Here is a 22,052-nt window from a genome sequence, read left to right as displayed (position 1 = left end):
GTGGAGTCCTTGTTTCTAGGCTTCCAGAAATCTGTGGCTATAAGGAGTGCGTAACACTGTGGAGCAAGCTGAAGCACGCCTAGCACCCTGAAGTCCAAAGTGGGAATTCTGAGAGAGCCTGCCTATACACAGCTAGCTTTACAAATGGCCAACAGAAACATTTGCACTTGCAAGCAAAAAAAAAAAAAAAAAAAGCGACTTCTTTTAAAGATACTGGGTTTTGTAAATATGCACAGTATGGTATGTGTTGCTTTTAGGCTACAGTGTGTGTTTATGTGTAAAAGAGAGACAAACGGAAAAGGCAGATGGAAAGGACAGAGAGAGGGGCAGTGATTCGGAATTTTTTTTTTTTTTTTTTTTTTTTTTTTTACAAGCATCTCAGATAATAAATATCTAGAAATGAACTTATTTTCAAGGTCTTAGTGTTTTTTTTTATTAGAATGTGTGTGAACACCTGCTCCCACATGCAACTACAAATGAGTAGTGTGTACTCACAGCTGTGCAGCAAACAGTCGACTCATCTTGGCCACATGCTCATTGTCGTCCATGTCGCTGTCCCCCTGGTCCCCACTCATCTTCCTCTTGGTGGGGCTGATGGGAGGAGGACCTGTTCTGTGGCTGGAGATGGAGGACGAAGATGAGGAGGAGGATGAGGAGGAGGAGGAGGAAGATGAGGATAGGGAGAGGGACTGGAGTCTGGGGTCCCCCCTCAAAGCTGCTTCACCTGAGGAGGGAAGATAGGAAGAGAAGAAAAAAAAAAAAAGACAAAAGAGAGAGAGAGAGTTATTAGTGAGGCTGAACATCTTTTCGAATGCTTGAGCATTTTGAAGTCAACATGAAACGGAGATCAGATGAACTCCATGACACAAACTCTGACGGAATAAACGATTGAACAGTTGCGCAGTTGCTGTCAATTCACATGCCTACACTTCCAACCTTACCATAAAATAAATGAAAATGACAGTAGTTAGTGAAATTCATAGTATTTTCAAACAGAAGTTAAGTGTTGTATTGACACTTTAAACATGTTGACCGCAAATAGTCCTTCATGCCAGTGTTTTACTATAAAGGCTGTGTTTCAGCTCAAACTTGGGATTTTCTTGACTTGAACAGTTTGCTGAGAGAGGCACAAACCTCTGGCATAAGCAGAGTATCTGGTCAAAAATGTTTTGGAAGAAATAGTTGTGGACGGATTCCACATACGTGCGCGTGTGTGTGTGTGCGCGCGCGTGCGTGCGTGTGCGCGTGTGTGTGTGTGTGTGTGTGTGTGTGTGTGTGTGTGTGTGTGGTGGGAACTATTTCTCTCTGCAGTCTTGTCCTGATACAGAGGGCCTACAGAGTTGTCAGTAAGTGGGAATGAGAGCAAAAGAGAATCAGGAAAGCTACCACTGGCTCTGTCTCAGCGCTGGGACTTTCCACTGCCTCAGCCTCATGTATCTGTCTGACTTTTACCAAACAAAACATAAAGCCTAGACTGAAACTGCCCAACCAAATTGGAGCTCTCTCCCTAATACTTGCATACTAAAAGAACAAATTCGTTGCAAACACTGGACACCAATCCCCTGCACCAATTAACTGATCCGGTTTCACAGCAAAATAGTTGGAGAATTATTTATCCTATATTTGTGTTGCAGAAACAAGTAAAAACCCACAATAGTTCCGAGTAGCAGCATGTTAAGCTTGTAAACACTATTGTTGTAAATGTTTATGCATACTCTGTGCAACTTTTAGATGCATGAGGTCATAAAAACTGGGTGAAAACCAGTTTGAACTGATCTGAAAATCATTAAGTCATTTTTAAGGCAGCAGCAGCACACACACAAACAACACACATACAAAGCCTGTATTCCTATACTAGTATATTTAGTTTTAGCATCTCTCTCTCTCTCTCTCTCTCTCTCTCTCTGGCATGTTCCTGCTCGCCCTACTGTGTACCATGGTAACAAGGGTGACATCATTGTTTTTGGCAGGGCAGGCGGATGGCAATAAAAGAAGGGAGACTGTGACACCACACTGTCCAATCAGGACGCAGGGCACATAATAGCTTATCAGTGAGTGAAGCACCCAACAAAGGGTGAATCTGTGAGTGTTTCCCCTGCAAACAAGTAAGACAATTTGACTGTATGGAGTCAAACACTGCTGACCTTCATCCTAGTCAAAGTTGAACCTGAGCAACAATATACTTAATACTAGTACAGCCTTGTGATACATTTTCAAATCATAAGGTTATGATGGATAGTTTTTGTTGGCAGTGAGACAATGACGCAACCCGAATCGTTTTGGAGGAAGCAGTAGTTTCAAGAAAAACTCAACATTGAGTTGACTGTATTTCTTAAATAGGGATACCTTATAAACTGGCAATTGGGAGTGTAACTTTACTTGTGAAAATAGTGTGTGTTAGTCATGCCTCTTTCCCCATTACAGACTCACTAGTAAAACTGTTTGTGGTCTTTCTTAAGTAGTAAGACTGCCACTGACTATAGCATTTGCATAGCAACAGGAAAAAAGGAAATGCAGAAATAGCCTGACGGACAAAGCTATAAAGGACCAATTTTTCGCAATTTACCCTGAAATCCAAAGACAAATGGGAAAAAGGAAAGTAGAGGCACTCATGCAATCACTCACAAAAAGACGTGTTCTAATACATGAGAAAATTATACTTTATGTATAGACAAAATTACTTAAAACAGCACTACATGAAGAACACTGCAATATTATAAGATTTATTTTCATTAAACCAGCAGACAATCAGTGGAAAAAGGGCAGAAACACTCTGGCTTTTCCCCTCTCTGCTCTCTCAGTTCATTTGGTTCGCAAGATCAAAGCCTATTTCTCTTTATAGAACTTCAAACAGCTTGGAATCAGGAGGAGATTGGATTACAAACTGAGGTGAACCTCTCTCTCTCCGTCTCAATTTCCGTGTCTTTCTCAATCTATCCTTTCCCCCTTCTGATACTTCAAAAAAAGATGAGTCCAAGGCTGTCCTCTCTCTCTGCAAAACAAAGTAGTTATTTTTGGCTGAGTTTCTCAGTAACATGAACTTGGCCCTCTGGGTTGCCTTTTTTTTTTTATTTTTTTATTTTTTTAATCCATAGAGGTTTAATACTTTAAATACTCAAAAGGATGTACAAACAACTTCTACAGAAGTTCTTGTCTGTATGAGCTGAACTTTTAAACCAGATGTTAGATTGATTTGATCTCTCGCAGAGAGAGGAAAGGCAAAGAAAGACAGACAAACAAAAAGCGAGAGGTTGACAAAAGTGCATGGCTTTGAGGAGGTTTTCAGCCTTGTTTATTTTCTCCTGCTCAGCAGCAAAAAGAGAAGGTCAGCATTCCCCTGCACCCCTCACTGCCAGGCTAACAACTGATAGTAAGCTTTAGAGAGAGAAAGTGAGAGGTACAGAAAGACACAGATGAACAAAGAAATGACATGTGATGATATGCTTGTCCCTAAAAGGCTCACAGGAAAACGATAGATTATCGCAGCTGGCACCTTACACACCGATTCCAAGCACTTCAATTAAAATACAGGACTTTATAATTGCTGTTAAGTGGCTTATAATATATTACTTGACTAGATTCGAGTGAATTTAAGGTGCAAATCTGTCTTTCTATAAACTGGTTAAAGACCTGGAATAATGTGAATTTTTCAATTTACAACAGCACATTAACACAGGTAGGATCCTTTTTCTTTTTTTACATAAACAGTCACTAAGGGAACTGGATGGAGATAAGTGCCTTAATACTCAATTTTATCAGGCCAAAAAAACAACAGACATCAAAAAAATTGTTCAACTTGTCTTGTTTTTTCGCTTTTTCAAGGCATCAACAATACTCTAAAAATATGCCACATATTAAAGCACCTAACACTTTTCAGAAGATATTTGTGCCCATGTGTGACATCTGCACTTGCTGTTAAATGTTAATGACGATAGCAGACAGCTTTAAAACAGAGATGAAGCTCCCAGGACAGCGTACCAGTATGAGCATGCATGTGTGTGTGTTTGTCGGGAAATGTATTTGAGTAGGTGTGCTCATGCATATAATAACAAGTCAGGACACCCACGATATCAGAAAGCTCTTCCAACCCTTTCTTGGCTCAACGTGTTGGAACACGAGGGGCTATACTTTGACTCTTTTTGCTGCTCGGCTCTTTTTCCTGTTCTTTTATCTTTGTTTTCTTATCAAGAAGCACATGATGGGAGTTAATTCTTTAGCTCAGTCAGCTAAAAACAACAGTGAAAAAAAAAAGAAGAAGAGAAAAACAAATAGACGGGCTAATCTTGAAACAACACGCTTCAAAAGACAGAAATAAAGCATTTTACTCAAATGCATTATATCTAAGAGACACCCAGTGGATATACAAGTATAAAAATAACACTAAAAAGCCCCTCCTCCTCCTCCTCACTCCTGTAATTTTCTTCACAGAGATAGACGGGATGAAACCTGAGAAAGACGAAGCTTCATAGTGACACAGACGACCCCCATCCTGACTGACTTCAATTCCACGCCGGCGGCAGGCTTATCTGCTGCAACTCAAATGTACAGAAAAGTGAGCTTTAAGAGGACTGTCACTTATTTCAAGGGAACGTCATGTGTGCCCAAACAGCTGAACAAAACTGGAAGAGTCACATGCCTATAAATGCAACAATCTCAAGCACAATTTGCCAAATTAGAATGGAAGCAACCCAACACGTTTGAGGCAATAGAAACGGACAAATACACAGCTTTGTTGACAGAGGCCTTAATCGCATGCCAAACCACCGGAAAAAAATAATAAACATTTTCCCTCTGCTGCAAGTAGTTTCAGTAAAAGACAACTTCAAAGCAAAATCTAATTTCTGTGTTTAGCATGTGCCTCTCTGGCCCGCGCTGCAAAACGTTTTTTTTTTAGTCACAGTTTGAATTGAAGCACTACTAAATGTTGATTATGTTGCATGAAGAGGGGAGCTGCTAACTATGGCAGAGTAGTTGAGAAAAGGAGGCTGATGCACAGCAAAAAGGGACACAAACTATGAAATTAAAAGCCTGCTTACCAGTTTATTATAATTTCTTTTTTTTTTCTTTTTTTACCTTTATCTTGTTGCAACTTTTGTATTATGTATAAAAATCAGAGGAAGATGAATTATCAGTCTTTACTATTGTTCTTTTTTTCTTTTCTTTTCTTTTTTTTTTTTTTACCAGACCCTATTTAGTAATTCCTCACTTATAGAAGACATCATTAATACATGTTCATGTAAATCTCTGAAACTTCTACCTGGGTTGTTCAGTCAGACCTTCTTGTGAAATTAGACAAGGCAAGGCTTGTTTTTCTCTGGTGGATTTTTTTTTTTTTTTTTTATCATGCATGCTGCAGTAGTGGCCAGAGGAGGAACTTGGATCTAGCTCCCAGACATTGGGTGATATTACAACGCCTGACATGTGAACACCAACAGCGGAGCAGAGGAGGGAAGCTACACTACTCCAAAGTCAGCCACTTCGGAAAAATATATGTAAAGGCTCCTACTCTGGGCTTTCATGACATAACATGAAATCCGGTGCTGTTCGTGTCAGGAAAAACGTGCAGTCTCCGACGGAAGAGAAAATGAGAAATGTCAGCCCATATCAAAAGAGAGATATTGATTTTCAGATGGATCTTTTTCTATCTTGTACTAGATTGCAATCACAAAACTTCGCAGTCTGCAAATCCTGGACACTTTCATCAGACAGACATTCAACCAGGAACATCAAGAGTCAGTAATGCAAAAGGCAGATATAAAACGATACAGAGCAGTCCGAATAGCCGAGTAACTCGTAGTACGGTGAGGCAGCCATAGGAGAGCCAATACATTAACACATGGTTTACAGACTGTTATTTAATGAATTCCACCTTCAAAGTCAGGGTTTTCCTTTAGAGCAACCAGCCAATAACACGTAAAATGGTCAGACAGGTTAATACAAACATATAGTCATTCAAATTTGAGAAATACTTGGAGCCAACGCTCACTACGTTGCTACGTAATTTACGTTAGCGTCAAGTTTTAAAAAAATAAAAAATAAAATAAAAAACAACTACTTTAAGTATTCAAAAATTGCGTGAACATTAAATAAATTAACGTGTGAGAAAATATTAAACTTTTCTCGGCGAGGCGTGGAGAAAGTAAACGCTCACTAATTAACTTTGGCTTCGACCAGCTACGTCGTTAACGTTATCTCGCAGCGTAAGGGCCACGGCCACTTCCAACTTTTAAAAACAACCGTAAAAACGCCCACAAACAGCCCGAAGCCTCGCGCTTACCTTCGTAGCAGAGAATACCAATGTTGTTGTTCATTTTGTCCAGGTACTGATAGTTCAACAAGTCCATTTTCGTTAGTAGCATTTATCGAGCTTTTATTATAAAAAAAAAAAAAAAAAAAAAAAAAAAAAAAAAAGACCAGCTTTTTTTTTTCTTCTCAAGCGACGGTCAAAAAAAAAGAAGCTAAAGGCCCAGCCTCCAACTTTTAGTTTTCTAGAAACCCCCGCGGAGAGTGTTCTCGCAGTTGTTTAATGACTTTAGGGTACTTTTTTTTTTTTTTTTTTTTTTTTAAGAAAGAACAAAAAATACGGGTAAATGTTTAGCGGTGGTAAAGAGCAAAAAAAAAAAATTACAAAAAAAATAGTAGCGTCAGTTCTCCTCACAGCCAGCTGTAAGTCGACTGCACTGACACGCAGGCTATGCTTGGTATGACTCCTATGTTGCACCAGTGGTTTCCTCTGTTGCTGAGAGGGGCGCACTGGGCATGCTCGCTAAATCCCTGGAGCGCCTCAAATATCAGGGATGTTTGACGCGCAAGATCAGCCTCTCCAAACACAGCGAGAGAGAGAGAGAGAACACCACCCCCCAAAAGAGCTGCTAGCAGTCCCATATTAAATCTTTACAATACAGTTTGAAAGTATCTTAGGCACTCCCTCCACAAATATAGAGGTGATAACTGAGAAAATGAAATGGTGCCGTACAAGTAAGTTTAGGTCGCTATAACCATATCACGGGCTGTGAGGATTATTAGAACCACATTAAAGTGACAGCATCGAAGCTATAAAGGTTGACAAGTGATTATAAACTGGTCTGTATGGGATGACCCAGAAAAAGACAGGGCTCCTTCCCTGTGTTTTTCCTAAAAACCTAAATGTACAATGAAGAGTAAATAACAAGGACACTATGCTTCACTTTATGGGCGTCAGCATATACAACTTTTTTGTTTTCGACCAACATGCTGGTCTCAGTATATCAATATAAATTGAATTTTTGTGAGTCAACATAACACAGGATATGAAAAAAAAAAAACTTTACTGGGTTGATTTAAAAAAATATATATAAAAAGTTATCAAAGGCCCAGTGGATTCTTCTAACATTTAGAGTGGTCCTCTCCTGCCCCCTGGTGCATGAGATGGGCTACATCCAGGTTTTCTGCTCCAAAGAAAAACAAATCGATGTGAAAAAGGCAAATGGGTTATGACAGATGAATGGAGAGTGAATATGACCGACATGGGTTGAGTGAGAAGAGTACCTAGCAGCTTATTGTAGGTATTTGACAGGGAACACAATGATCAGGGTGTGGCTGTGCTTTAGAGTATGAGTTTACACACAAACGCACATTTGCCATATGAACGTCTTTAAACACACAGACGGGGAAACAAGATGCCTCATGAAAAGCGCAGACAAAATACTGAATACCTGCAAGATGTCATGAACTCAAAATGACCCAGAAGCTGAAAGGAAATTTGCAGTATTCTTTGCTAACAAAATATAAAATATGTCAAAAGATAAACAGAGTGGGGAAATGAGAAGAATGAATAATTGAAAAGATATATAATTTAGTGCGTGTTGTAATTCTCTGCCTTGGGAAGATAAATTATAAACAAATAGGGTAAGAACACAGAAAAGAGCCAAACAGAAACAGCGATTTATGAGATGCGTAAAGGAAGAAACATATTTCATGTTGGTAGATTTACCTTTATATCATGGGTTCCGTGCAGGTAGAAAAAGCACCAACGTCTGCATTTATTATACAACATTCAACACAGAGTCTGTGGCCAATTCGCTGATTGACTTCTATCTCATTAAAAAGGCCTCTACTAAAGTCTAACTCTGTTCAAAACTTGGTTAACAGTCTGATTATACAAAAAAAAAAAAAAAAAAAACGGTTCCTGTCTCTTGCACACTCTCATGCACACACAGCTACAAGTGCAACAAACACAGTATGCACTCATGCACCCACCCCATCCTGCTTCACAAATCAGTCGAAACACCTCCTTCCCCCCCCCCCCCCTTCTTTCTCATACACACACACACACATACAAACAAAGGCCTCTAGCCTCCTCCCCTCTGGCCTCCCACTCCAACGGTGGCTCAGAACTAGCGAAACATGGTCCTTGTCTCATTGGACGGCTTTTGTTTCCAGTTTCACACACACAAGAAGAGTAAGTTCAGTCAGTGAGTCCTTTCAGTGCCACCACGGCTGCTACAGCTGGTGCTGCCGCTTGCACTTTCCTCAAAGCCTTCAACTCAAGGCCGAGCACTCAAAAAGTATGAAGCCTGGAGCTGAACTTTGTTGCCTGATACTCAACTCATACTCAACATACTAAAAGTAGCTGCATGAATTTAAAATTCAAGAGGTAAAAAGCTGATTCAGTGCCACAACTTAAAAAAAAAAAAAAAAAAAATACAGAACTGTTCTAAAGCACCAAGCTGTAATAGGAGAGACAGGTACATTCCACAGTGAAAAAAAACTCTGACATTCACAGACGAGTGCCCCCTTATGGCCTCAAGACCCATTGGCCAATAGATATTGAATATATATTTTCAAAACAGTGGATTTCTGCTTCATTTAGACAAAAATAGAATATTACTTCTAGTAGATATTTTACTGCTTGCACTGGAGGGAATATCTGCAGGTCATCAAAGTCAGAGGGCTTTGCCCTCTATGACCTACGAATGTCTGTACAAATTGTATGGCCATCTATTTAAAAGTTGTTGAAATATTTCAGTCTGAACGAAAGTGGCAGAGCAACCAATCAGGTAAAAACTTTGGATTCTAATAAAAAAAAATTTTTTTTTTAAAAACCTAAAAGGGTTGGCATAGGATTAAATTAGTAAATTATTTAATAGATATGTATTTTAAGAGTTAAAAACAATTGAATCTGCAGCAGCTAAATATCAGGGCCTCGTTTATTGGATTTTAGCTGCATGTACACCAGTAGCCAAAAGTGGTTTCTAAAATCGTGATTAATTTCCACAGGCAGCGAGCTGGTGAGTCAAACAGCGAGCAAAAGGATATGACATTTAAACATTCAACATAGCAGCTCTATCAGACACTGTAATGAGGCCCTGGCAATGTGCTGAGGCCGCTCAATGAAGCTTTCACTGCCAGAAAAAAGACTTAATTGCTCTCCAAAATCTTCTTGGACTATTAAGACTGTCGAAGATAACTAAAATAATTTTTTTTAAATGCTTCGGTTCCTCTGTTGTATAAAATGAAACGTCATTTTCAGACTATCTTTTTCTCCTTTTCTCAGACTTTGTGGGTCTTGTCTAAATAAAATAGTAATAGACCAAGGATCATTCACACTTATTATTTTCTGGGTATAATCTATATACTTATGAAAAATAAGTATAAAGCTATACAAATAAAATGACAATCCTAACATTTACCCTTAATTTGAATCACCCATTTCCAAACAAAATACCACTTATGATATAAACTTTTTTTTGTTTTTTAAGAATGACTATTTGGGGAACGATTGTATTTCCTATGTACATAAATCAATCTGATTACTGCTGGTTTTTACATGAACTGAGGCCACCACAGGGTGTATTCCGCTGTGGCTGTGGCTGTTGCTTTTTTTTTTTTTTTTTTTTTTTTAACAATCATCAGAAAAGGGGAACATAGAATTTACTTTTCAGTGGCAACCACACTCTTTAACACAGTTTCTTTGTTCTGACCTGGCATGCTGTCAGATGAATAAGTATACTAAGGAGATTAATGGTTATACAACAAGTCGGTGAAATTCCGTCTCTCTCTTCAATAGGGACAAGTTGTTACACAGAGCTTACTGTGGCAATAACCTTTTCTCCTCACCGCCTGCTTTACTTAGGTTGAGTCAGAATGAGCTCACTGCGAGGTTGATAACCTAAAAAGATGTCAGCTGCTGGAAAGGCAGTCTTGCCCGTCACCTGAACATGATTTCATGATGAATAACTACAGACACGAGATATTCTCTGTCCTTATAGAGTAAGTCATGCTTGGAGTTAAACTTCAGTAATCAGGTTTGAATGTTGTTCAGTAATAATTTATCTTTAGAAGGTAGATGTTCCATACATCCATTTTTCATTTAATGGTGTGGTTAAACAACCATTCTTTCATGTAATTTTCCCTGTTACTTACTTCCTGCCTGCCTATTTATTTATTTATCTAATCTATCAGGATAAAGCGCTACCAGGCCGACTCAATCTCCTGAAATGTTGGATGTCCCTGAACAGGTCTGGGCTTCTCCGGGGAGTGGGTGTGTCTGGATAACAACACAGCACAGGTTTGGTGGTGATTCATCCTTATGCTTCATTAAGGTTGTGACACAAGCACTGGCAGAATAAAAGACTGTGCGATGATGGATGAGTGTTAAAAAAAAAAAAAAAAAAAAAAAAGATTGATTCGGTTCTGGCTTTTTCATCTTTCAAGCTTCTTTTCTTGATTTCAGTCTCTATTTACTGATCCTACAAAATCCTCTTCATGCCTTGTTAAAAATTGATTAAATAATGTGTCGTCGGTTTTGGCAAACTGGCCTTCAACTTGTCTCCTTCGTGAAAACGTGATCTTAGAAAGTCAGGCTGAAAGAACAACTGTCGCACTAACAGAGATCAAAGGTCAAATCCTTGATTACTTTACGGCACCTCTGTTTGAAATTCCACCGCACCATTTGTTTACATGGTGACACAATGGATCGAAGGCGTTTATCCCTTCTGAAATTTGTTGTCTCAGTGTTTGATATCAGCGTGGTTACTTAACTACGTCTTTTCGACAAACCTTGAGGCTGTAAAAGGTTAAATTCCAAGTATAATGTTTAAAAGCACCTGACAGAGCTGTATTTCAATACACTACAAACAATAGTGTATTTACAATTTTTTTTTTTAACCATTTACAAATACTAAATGGCTTTATCCAACTTTTTATATCAAATCTTTAAATATTCCTGCTTCCCAGCAGACACAAGACAACAAACACGAGCTCGTTCTTTCTTTACACAGGATTTCTGGGAGTGTTTGGACGACACAATCCTCACCACACACTCACAGAAGACGAACTATCAGGTTGCTACACTGAAACAATGATAACAACAGATGACTGTGTGGAACCAAAGCTATTCTGTCACTTCCCACCTTTGTGTTCTCTGTGTTTTTTTTTGTTGTGGCAGAGGGTGAAGAGTGGAAAATCTGTCAAACAAGTCAAGCTATTGTTTATTATTAAATGCAAAACTAGGTGCTGTTTTTTTTTTTTTTTGCCTGTTAGGATACGAGAGCGATTCATTTCTAGCATGTATATAGCCTACAGAATTTGTAATAAAATACTTAAGGAAGAATATGCAGATGTTTCCTGCATGATCCATAACTAGCAGTTAATAGCAGACGAAAGATAATTGCTTGACATTACAAATATTGCTGCCTCCCTACATTGTGTGGTTTCTGTTTAATAGGTAATATCCAGAATGAAATCTTTTATATTTTTTCCAGATGATTTTTTGGAAATTCTGCAGTCATTTAACAGTTTGCAATGTTGATAAAGACCGACGTACGTGGTGAGTGAGTTACAGCGCCCACGTCTTTACCAGCAAGCCACAAGATGTCAACGTTTTTACTTTTAGTGACAGTTTGGTCTGTATTAGTGTGCCTTCATGGAATTGTTGATAGAATTGCTTAATGCTGGATGTTACTGTAACATCACAGATTATATTCTAGTCATATTAATGTCCCACCACATGAAAAGTGTACAGCAGTGTGGAATGTGCACCACATGGACACTGAGAGTTCTGATGATTCACTTTGGCCATTCACCGAAGTTTGAGGTTTTCCCAGGTTTGAGCAGAGACGATATCACGCAGTAGTGCTGCCTAACAAGTTCCAGATCTCATGTGTACTATTATCAACAATCATGGAGGTTTCTCAGTTGTTTTATATGATCTGTACAAAGTCGAGGTAAACCAGCTACGTTCTGCGCAAAGTGTTCTCTCGCAGCCGAGACATCCAAGTTATCTGTGACCTACTCTTCCTTATAGGCCATCTGTTCTGCTTTATTTTTACCATTTCAGCAAACTGTCTCCCTTTTCTCTCAAACTGACGAGCTCTTTATCTGCTCTTTTTCCTCTGCTATTACAGTTTTCTTCTGTTACCATTGATTTAGCAAAGCTCTTCTCCAATGTCTGTCCTGAACATCATCTTTCTTTCAGATCTTCTTCCTGCTTCTGTTAATCAAAAATCTCCTATAATCCACCTTGCCTGTCAAAATTTGTTTGAAACATTAACAAATCCAGAATGTTGGCAGACACCGTCTGCACTGGCTTCTTGTGATTCAAGGCTGGATATATACAGTACAGTATGCAACTGACTGTAACACAACTCCATTCTGATCTGCAAATCTGACCTGTGTGCAACATTGGCAGGCATTCACGGTTCAAAACTAAAAGTTACAAAAAGAAAAAAGTCTTCAAATGATACCCAACTTTAACATACAGATGTTTATGTTGGTCAGTGTCTGTTTTGTTGCTATATAAAGCTTGGTCAAGCATTTCAAACATATTACACCAAACAGATCCTATTTCTGGTTATGGAAAATGATCACTGCTCCCATTAGCTGTTCGGACCTGTGACAACATTCTTGCCATGCTAACAATTATCTGGTAGCAAACTGACCCCATGGGGCTTATTATTTATTGGCTAAGACAGTTGGGACAGGAGGCTCTGTACCAATACCACTCATGTTCTTTGCTCAGGTTACAGTATCCATGTCCAACACAACTTTTTCACTGGATGCAGAGGCTACAAATACAATATGCGCTTTCCCATTTGAAAGTTAAAATTTACAGGATAGATAAATACACTAACTAAATTATGATTGTTCCTTCTTTGTGTCTAGGTGAGCTCACAAGAAATATAAATGCTCTTAATTGTCTAAATCGACAGCATCTTTAAACATGCGTGGAGCATGTTCCAGACGAAATACCTTTTTCTGATGTGTAAAGGTTAACCTTTTCTTTGTGAGAGGCATTGCAATCCTGTTTCATTTCATTCTGGTTAACTATAGCGAGTGCTATCAAAAAGAGAGGAATGCAAAGTATGTGTGGTCACCACAGCTCTAAGAAAAGGTTCCCTCGCTAAGACAGCAGAGCTGGAAGAGGACCAGCAAGCGTGACATTTACTGAGAGTGAATGTAGGACATGGATTTTTTTTTTTTTACGATTTCAGTCTAGATGGAAATATCGAGGAAAGTTGCTTCGACCTGTGCCTCGAATTCAACCAGCCCCTCTTGTCAGGTGAAAAACCATTAAAAAAAAAAAACGGAACATCTGACTGTTTGACTCAGGCCATTGTTTGGGAAATAGATGTAGAAGAGAGAAGCTCCACATTATGAATGGTGGTGGCTGCAAAAAAAGTGGACACAATTTTGGTCTTACTGTAGTGGATGAGTCTTCATCCAACCTTGTTCTTGAAAACCAGATATGCACCTCAGTGCCTAACAGTAAAGCATCTTGCTGGCAGGTGGCAAAAAGTGTCCCAGGTGTACATGTGGCCATCCACAACCTCTCCAGAACCATGAAGCAGTTTGTTGTAACAATATCACATTGCAAGGTGATGTAACATACACAATTTTTTTGGGGGGGGAGGGATTTCAGTTATCTTTTCTACTTTCACTTCCCACAATTATTTGATCAATAACACAATTGAACTTTGTGTTTTTTCACAGTGAACAATGCAAAATGATTACTGGTATGGAAATTTACTTGTGAAGGAAAATCAAGAAAAAAAAAAAACAGGGGCCGATTGTGTTTAACCACATGGCTTGCAACCATGACCCTGTGAAACTTGACCTTTGACCTTGTGACCATCGTGGCCTTTTGCGCCTCTGGTCTTAATGGCAGCTTGCATTAGCGCGACACTAACAAAGCACTGACGGTGACGTCATGCCTTTATGCTTGCATGTGTGCATGAATGTGTGTGCAGCGGTCAACAGATAAGTAAGTAAAACTGCCGAAGGAAGTGTGTGTAGGGGCACAGATAGATGACAGCAGGTCAGAGGGACGGTGACATCAGATAGACTGATGGTAAAATGTAACTATAGGGAAGCTGTCAATCTAAACATTGAGGGACAGCTACCAGCTTAGTTACAGGTTGGTAAGTTCTGTTTGGACAGAGTACTGTCCACAAGAGTGAAATGTTGAGTAATACATTTGTATTTATTAGCATTGTTATTAATGTCGGTGGGAGTACGTTTTCTTACTTTATCTGGAACAGAGCCTTGTATATGTATAGATACACACATATATATATATATGTGTATTTATATACCAACCAGATCATTATCATTAGTTCATGCGTTGTGTGCTTCATGGCTCTCAGATCTACATAATGCCTCTGCCATTTTCTTCTATTAAACCATGACAGTCTTTTGTTAACTCTGTCGAACACAGGATTATAATCAATTACAGTGCAAGCACTGCTATACTTAATCATCTGACCTATCCTCACTTTTTACCAGAAAGAATATTTAACTTACTAGTGTTCTGAGGCCTTGGTCAAGGACAGTGTCGGGATTCCTAATATCTCAGATAAAATACACGTCTTCGGTGATGAGGAAAATAACGTGCGAGAGAACGCGAGCGTAAGCACAATAATAAGGGTAAGGGGTAGGTATAAGTATTATGACGGCAAATATTGTCTGTTCATCGCTGACCTATAATCTATTAGCTCTTTATAGCACTGATAAAAAATTTAAAAAAACCTTTACTGATAAGTATTTTTCTACTGCCGACTCTTTGACCTACGCACACAAAAACTGATAGGAAGCAATAAATCCAACAGTGTTCACAGTCATTACAGTAAAAAGACAAGAGACACTGGCAGGGAAAGTGATAGGAAAATAAGCAATAAAACACGGGTGGCGTTGGACACAATAGAGCACATAGTCTTTCATGAATGCAATGCACTTCTTTTTACTTTTATTGCATACACATAAAAGCTATTGCATGCACATGCAACTGCACTAAGTGTCAGTATTCTCCACATTGTCTCAAACTGATTTGGTTATGACCGACATGTTTGCTGCAGACTTCTGCTATAAACTTTTAGTCATAAATTAGGGCCACACAGTAATCCATACACTCAGCAGAAAGATTACACATCTGTGGTGTCACCTTGTCTCATGATGTGTTTCTTTGAAAGGTGAGTAAACAAGAAGTTGAGTGAATAACAGATTAAAATACTGTTAGATGGTAGGAGTGTTAGGAGTTGCGAGGATCAATACCACTCATCTCTAGGATATACACTTTAGAAAACTGCAACCTAAGGATTGCTAGCTTAGCTTAGCATGCAGGCTACGTTCAAAGATATATATATATATATATATATATATATATATATATCCACTGGCACCTCTTAATACAAGTTTTTAACTTTGAGCAGAACAAATACTGTATATTAAAATGACTAGTTGCAGTTTTATAGGTGGTATGTGACCATTTCATGACCAGGAGCAGAGACTTCCAGCTATCTTCTAGTCATTCCATTATTTCAACCAATCAGAAATTCAAGGAAGTCTCAGACTACTCTTAACATTGTGAAACAGATGTAGGCTCAATGACACTCAGACTGTGTATGTTGCATGTTAGAATTTTTTTTGGACTATATGAAAATAGTGCTCAAACTGGCTTTAGTGATCCTGCAAAATGATATTATTGGCTAACGACAGCCACCTTCTTTTTGCTATGACCACCTGGGTCACTAAAGAACACGTTGTGTGTTAAAGCTTAAGCTATTTTAACTTGAAAATGCCCTAACAAACCATGCGGGGAGGACGGGTTACACAGATGCAGCTATGCTGCTCATTATCTGCATGCGTTATTATTGTTCAGTTGTTTAACACCTGCGTCAGGTTACACAGGCTGCATCGAAAAAGAGTCATAAACCTGCACAGGCTGGAGGGCAAACCCACTCCTTGCTGAGGAAGCTCTACACACCCAAAAACAAAACCCATCCCACCCAAGGGCACAAACCTTCGATCAAATTACCTCCCACCTGGAATAGTGGTTACCTCTAGATGGGTTTCAACAAAGTGCCATGATGTAAGGTCTCCGATTTCACTTTCAGTGTTGACTTGAGCATAAATGAGCACCAACTAGTCGAGAGGACGACACCACCCTTTAAGAGTCTCGAAATGTGCCAAACCGGATTAACCAAACATTCAGTAGTTTATCGAAAATGTGGACGCCCAAGACGAGGAAAACAAAGTTACGTCTACCATTGTGGTACACCTCGATTTAAACCTCAAGTGCGCGACTGCATTGACCAGATTGACAGTACTTCTAAGTTTGCCATAACGGCACCAAAGCCAGCTTTCACACAAACTATAATTACCACAACACTGTTCCAATACATTGCTAACACAAAGCCAAGATTTTGATGAAAGAGAATAAAATGCAGCAAGGATCAGATTTGATTATTTAAGGTTACTAAATTGCTCTGTCATACCAGTAAGAGAAAACAGTAAATCAGCCTACGATGTGTCACTTATTTAAAAAAAAAAAAAAAATGTAAAAAAGATTTTAAGTCTATACAGTCATACATATAACAGCTCTCAGAAGCTGTACTTAAAAGCATTGTGAGCTAAATCCTAACGTCATAATGCAAACCTGATCACAAAGACAATGCTAACATCCTGACGCTTAGCAGGAAATGTTTGACTTGTTCAACATTGCAGATGAAAGTGTTACCGTGCTAACATTTGTTAATTGATACCTAACAAAAAGTCCAGCTTAGGCTGATGGGAACGTCTTTAGTTTTGCAGGTATGCAGTAGATTCAGAAAGAATTCCAATTTGAACATTTTGCAAATGTACTGAAAACAAGATCTGAAGCAAATAAAAGAGACAACCCGGCAAAAATCACCCGAACAAATACAACAGTATTATTGCATGCTTGTAGCCTGTCAGAATGTTACACCGTGAGGTGTTTCTATTATTTTGTCTACTCATCTGGCACAGCTGTACAGGTCACAGAACCACAAAGGAGTCTGTTTTAAATGGACTGCTTCCCTCAGACCAAACAGTAAGAGTTAGGAAAAGGACGGCCAGTGTTTGACCAAACCATGGAAACTGTATGTAGCCAGGTGAAGTTGGGGCAGGAAGGTTTTTGGTACTGTCCCTGATAGGTATGATCTGACGTGCAGCTAAATCATTGACAGCTGCTTGTTCTATTTTGGTCGTGCTGTCACTTTACCAGCAGTGAAGTGTGAGATCCGCGAGAGCGCGGAGCTCACGCGAGATGAAGACATAAAGAGCGGCGGTGCCCGGGAATTAGAGGCTGCTGAGGATCGAGCACGAGCGTTTAGCATCCAAGCTGCGCTGAAGGGAAAGAGTCGAACGACGAGTCAGCGTAAGTGGCGGGAGAAGTCGCTGATAAATGCCCAATCACCCAGTAATTGGGTTTGTTAACCGTTTTGAGACGTTGGTTAGGTTGCATGCGTCTGCCTCGTGCAGAGGGGAGACGAAAGCTGCCGTGAGTTCCAGGTGTGCGGGTTAAACACGCAAGGCCGTGCGCCGGAATACGAGCGAGTTCATTATTTTACTTTGAAAACGTTTGTGTTCCTGTAGAAGTTAGTGCTACCTACATATCTCTGAGAGTCGAACACCATGAGACAGATGCGGAGGTTCTATGTTTCTAGTTGACAGAAGGAAGCCACGGCCGTTGTTTTCCATGTAGCTTTTTAACATAGTGTTTGCTTAAAGTAGTGTTGTTTCCGGTTGTCATTCCTGTTGTATGGTGGTCATAATTGAGTGAAAAGCAATCGTTTCATTTTGCTGTCACGGACATTGTTGTGTACTTTCAAAATTTGCCACACTAACGCTGTGCTTCAAGAGTGCAGACGGGGGAAATAAAAGACCCGCATAAAATATAAAATATTTATTTTGGTGTCCAGTCTCATCCTTTTAAGAAGGCCACATATAACGATGAAAGGGGGATTCTGTACGTGGGTGTGTGTATTTTCTAAACACACAAGCATGATTTCAGTGTACGGAACCAGAGCAGCGATCTCAGCCAAAACCTTCTCCTGGCAGCAGTTTGTCTTTTGTTGTGGTTCCTGTCAAAAACAAAAGCTCCATATTCCATTTCTTCATCGGGGGCCGAAACCGCTGGCTATTTTTGGAACGACTGACTTCGATCTAACATCGAGGATACAACAACAATAATCTGGGCCTTCTGACTGACAGCGTGATTAAGTTCAAAGTCTAATGTAAAATGTTGGTATGAACCTGAATTGACCGGTTATTTCAGGCGACAATTTCTTCCTTTTCTGCTGTCTGTGTGTTACCATTTTCAAAATTTGAATCACAGTGGGAAACAACAACAACCTTCGCGCTAACAACTTATCCCCTGAAAATGGCAAGTTTTGGTGAAAGTATGGATGATGCAATAAGTCGAGATCCAGATCTTTTCATTCAAGTTCAAACAAGTTCCCCCCCCGACACTATTTTGCAAGGAGATGATCCCTGCATCATTGGCTTAGCACTGCCAAAGATAATTGAGACTGGTTCAAATAACTAAAATAACCCAGCATGTTTTTTTTCCCCTCATACCAGAATGATATGGGTGCAGCCAGACCATCCTCCAGGATGGCACAGCATGGTGGAGATAGCATTAGGTATGCGAAACCACTGAATTTACAGTACAACTGAAGATATTGCTGATAAAAAAAAATGTATTAAATATGCTGCAATTACAGAAAACACTGAGCTACAAACAAAAATATTTTGATCTGTGCTTGGAGCTGAGCCTGTAGTGCAATTCAGACTGATCTCAAATACAGGTTTGCTTCCAGGAAGGGTGGAGTGCGCTGAAAGATCTTCCAAGTAGCCACCAAAATTGTTATGGAGGGGTGATGACAACTATTAAGCATTTCCCAACATTCGACATTAAATATAGGACACAGTTTACTTCACCGCTTTTTTTGGAAAGTGTGTCATCACTGTATGTCCAAGGTCAGGAGTATCAGACTTAAGACCTGTGATTAGTGTTGCATGCAGATGGGTTGTCCTCTAACCAGAAGGTGGCTCACCGACTGCAAGAACTAGCCGTGCTGAAGACTGCGCATACAGATGTATGTAAGCAGGGCAGGACTTCAGATGTGGTGTGGAATGTAAAGCATTGATATGTTCATGCCAATCTAGACAACATCAAATTATGGTGACATTTTGGTCATGCTTTTCCCTCCCATGGTATCAAAAATCTTACTGAGATTAATACAGTATAACAACACATTGCAATAGTGAATCTAAAAAATAAGTGAGTAAACCCCTTGGAATTATCTGGCATTCATGGAGAGATTTGTCTTACAGATACAATTATGAAAGTTTTAATGAATAAAACGCATTCATTCTGTTTGTCCATATTAAATTCATCATTCTAACGTTCAGTTTAGTCATACTTCAGTGCTGTGGCTACACTGCTTCAAAGTTTGTGTCCAGCACAATGTGTGTGACCTGTATGTAGATCAACTGTTGTGATATTATAAACTCTTCTAACTGTGGGCTGGTAAAAAACCAAAAAAAAAAAAACTGTTACTGCTATCAACCCATCAAAAGTATTAAATGTGTCAAAGTAATGTGTGCAAAGTACAGTAATTTGAGGTTTGCAATCAGAACAAATTCCAAAGATATCAAAACGGAACTAATTTTCATAATAACGAGTAGACAGGGGTTTTATTTTATATAAGCACTCCCATTTAAACCACCTTAATATCCAGGCCTGATCCAAGAGTTCTGCACATTACTGTAGTGGATTTTCCATTTTAGAGCCAAACAGCGTAACCTCAGAGGAATAAATTATTCATGTACTCCAAGGCCATTTCTCTCCAGACAGAATTTGTGTCATGACATCAAAAATTTCCAACAGACATGGGCTATCTGCAGGGATAGGGGAGTGGTTTACAGAAACTGAATGACGCTTTTCAGTTCGAGTTCCAAATGCAAACTGCAGCACTGGCCCTGGCAAGCCCACTCAGTCCCTGGGAGTTGAAGCGGCCGTTGTGATGGCAGGCCTGAGCCTCTCCCCACTCTGGTGTCAAGTGCTGCACCGTCGTTATAAAGGCTTGTCATACATGCAAATCGTCTGCAAGTCGGTTGGCCTGGTTAAACGGTTAACTCTTAGTTTAGCTGACCAGCTGGTTAGGCGACTAGTTTATAGTCGCTGGCTCGCCGCTTTCGACATTTTTTGCTGCGCTATTGTGGAAACAGGTCGAATGCATTGTCTTAAGACAAAGAGGTCATGCACAGCCCACAACAAAAAGTGACATCAGTGCAGAGGGAAAAAACAAAAACACTGCAGGGGAGCGAGGGAACAGAGGAGGAGGGGAGGAGAGCTCCCAGGCCATTTTCCTGAAAGTGGAGACCATTTAAACCGAAGCATTATGGGAACATGTTGGTGACACAGGAGACGAAGCTCTTTCTAAACATTCTCAGTCTCTCAATTAACAAGTGATTGCCTTACAGTGCAATTTCCTGCTCATATTTATTCCAGGTTAATCAAGTAATAAAGTGAACTCTAAATTAGGATCTTAAAATAATCTTCTAGAAGGTATGTTTTCTCCATGTGAATGTGAAATAGCAGCAAGCTTGAACATCTACCAAATTAAAATGTTGTTTTCCTTAATGGGATTCTGCACATCACTTGGCTCCTTTTAGAAATTAAAACTAAAGTATCTCCTGATGCTTCAGGAGCTTTGAATTCCTCCACAACATGAGTTATTCCAAAAAAAAAAAAAAAAATCCACCTGCTCCTAGCTTTTCCTCTCCCCAACAGTGGATACATTTCAGAAGCCCCTCTGCCAGAGAGCAATTATGAAACATCAACTATAAAATATATTAAAATGCTGTATAGACTACCAAAAATATCGAACTGAACTGCCTCCTCCGAACAGTGGACATCAATTATCAGGGGTTTCCACTGAATGTTAAGTGTTCTCAGAGGTTTCACTCAGCTCTGAGGCCTGCTGGCTGCAGAGAGGCCTGCTGAGAAGGATTGGCCATTTCTGCTTAATCTCGGAAGGAATTTTATTTCAGTAAAGCCAGAAGTCCCCCGAAATGATTAGGAGAGGGGAAAGGAAAAGGCAGAAGTCAGAACAGCAGACGTGAGAGAAATTAAGACCGGAGACGAGAAGAAGTGGATACCACTGATAAGGCGACTGACAGAGAGAAGAAGATGGAGAGACGTCAATGAGACAGAGACAAACAGTAACAAAGGGAGACTGAAACCAGGTTAACACAAGCAAGCAGCTGGTTACAAAGCAGTGGTGATGGCAGTTGAGGGCAGTTGGTCTTATTTGCCTGTGTATCTGCAACTGCAGGCTTGAACACAACACAAAGACGCCTATTGTCTTACGGCAGAAAGCAGGGCCGGGGGATATGGCTGAATATAACGTTGCACTTCATACGAAACACGACTCTAATCATACAAATCCGTTTGTCCACACCTTTCCACAGCACAAGAGTCTGAACAGAAGGAGACGGGTCAAAAAAAACATCTTAACTTAACCTCTACAGACACAATAAACACAAGAGGAGTTTGGAGCCTGAGAAACTTACTCTCTTCTTCATTCGCATGAACAAATGATGCTGCTCGTGACAGAACATCCAGTGGTGTCTCCATGCTTGGATGCCTGTGGGACAGAGGAGAGGGAAAAATGTTCAAAACTGTTTGGCTTCTGTCTGTCGTATTTTATACAAAAGCTAAGTTCATATTTGATGGGTGTAAAGTCATTAAGAGCTCAAGAACTGTC

The 22,052-nt window shown here is 39.7% G+C and overlaps 2 protein-coding genes across 3 annotated transcripts in view; one reads left to right on the top strand and one right to left on the bottom strand.

Moving 5' to 3' along the window:
• The window catches only part of hrh1 (histamine receptor H1), a 117,251-nt gene that overhangs the window by 85,133 nt on the left and 10,066 nt on the right, over positions 1 to 22,052 (top strand). The gene's annotated exons all lie outside the window — the stretch shown is intronic.
• Positions 1 to 22,052, bottom strand: part of vgll4b (vestigial-like family member 4b) — a 35,402-nt gene that overhangs the window by 11,114 nt on the left and 2,236 nt on the right. The window contains exons 2-3 of one of the 2 annotated variants that reach the window (XM_069690881.1): positions 21,859 to 21,932; positions 496 to 724 (exon numbers count right to left, since the gene is read on the bottom strand). In XM_069690881.1, the coding sequence (XP_069546982.1) occupies positions 496 to 724; positions 21,859 to 21,922 (293 nt within the window). In that variant the 5' untranslated portion in view covers positions 21,923 to 21,932. Of the gene's footprint in view, positions 1 to 495; positions 725 to 6,277; positions 6,741 to 21,858; positions 21,933 to 22,052 lie in introns of those variants that run through there. The other variant, XM_069690880.1, reaches the window with a different exon arrangement.

This window comes from Brachyistius frenatus, unplaced genomic scaffold (genome assembly GCF_029030835.1).
Source record: "Brachyistius frenatus isolate BFR_SWC_R1_liver_20210118 unplaced genomic scaffold, ASM2903083v1 Contig_10, whole genome shotgun sequence".
NCBI lineage: Eukaryota > Metazoa > Chordata > Actinopteri > Embiotocidae > Brachyistius > Brachyistius frenatus.
This window is presented reverse-complemented; position numbering and strand designations above follow the sequence as displayed.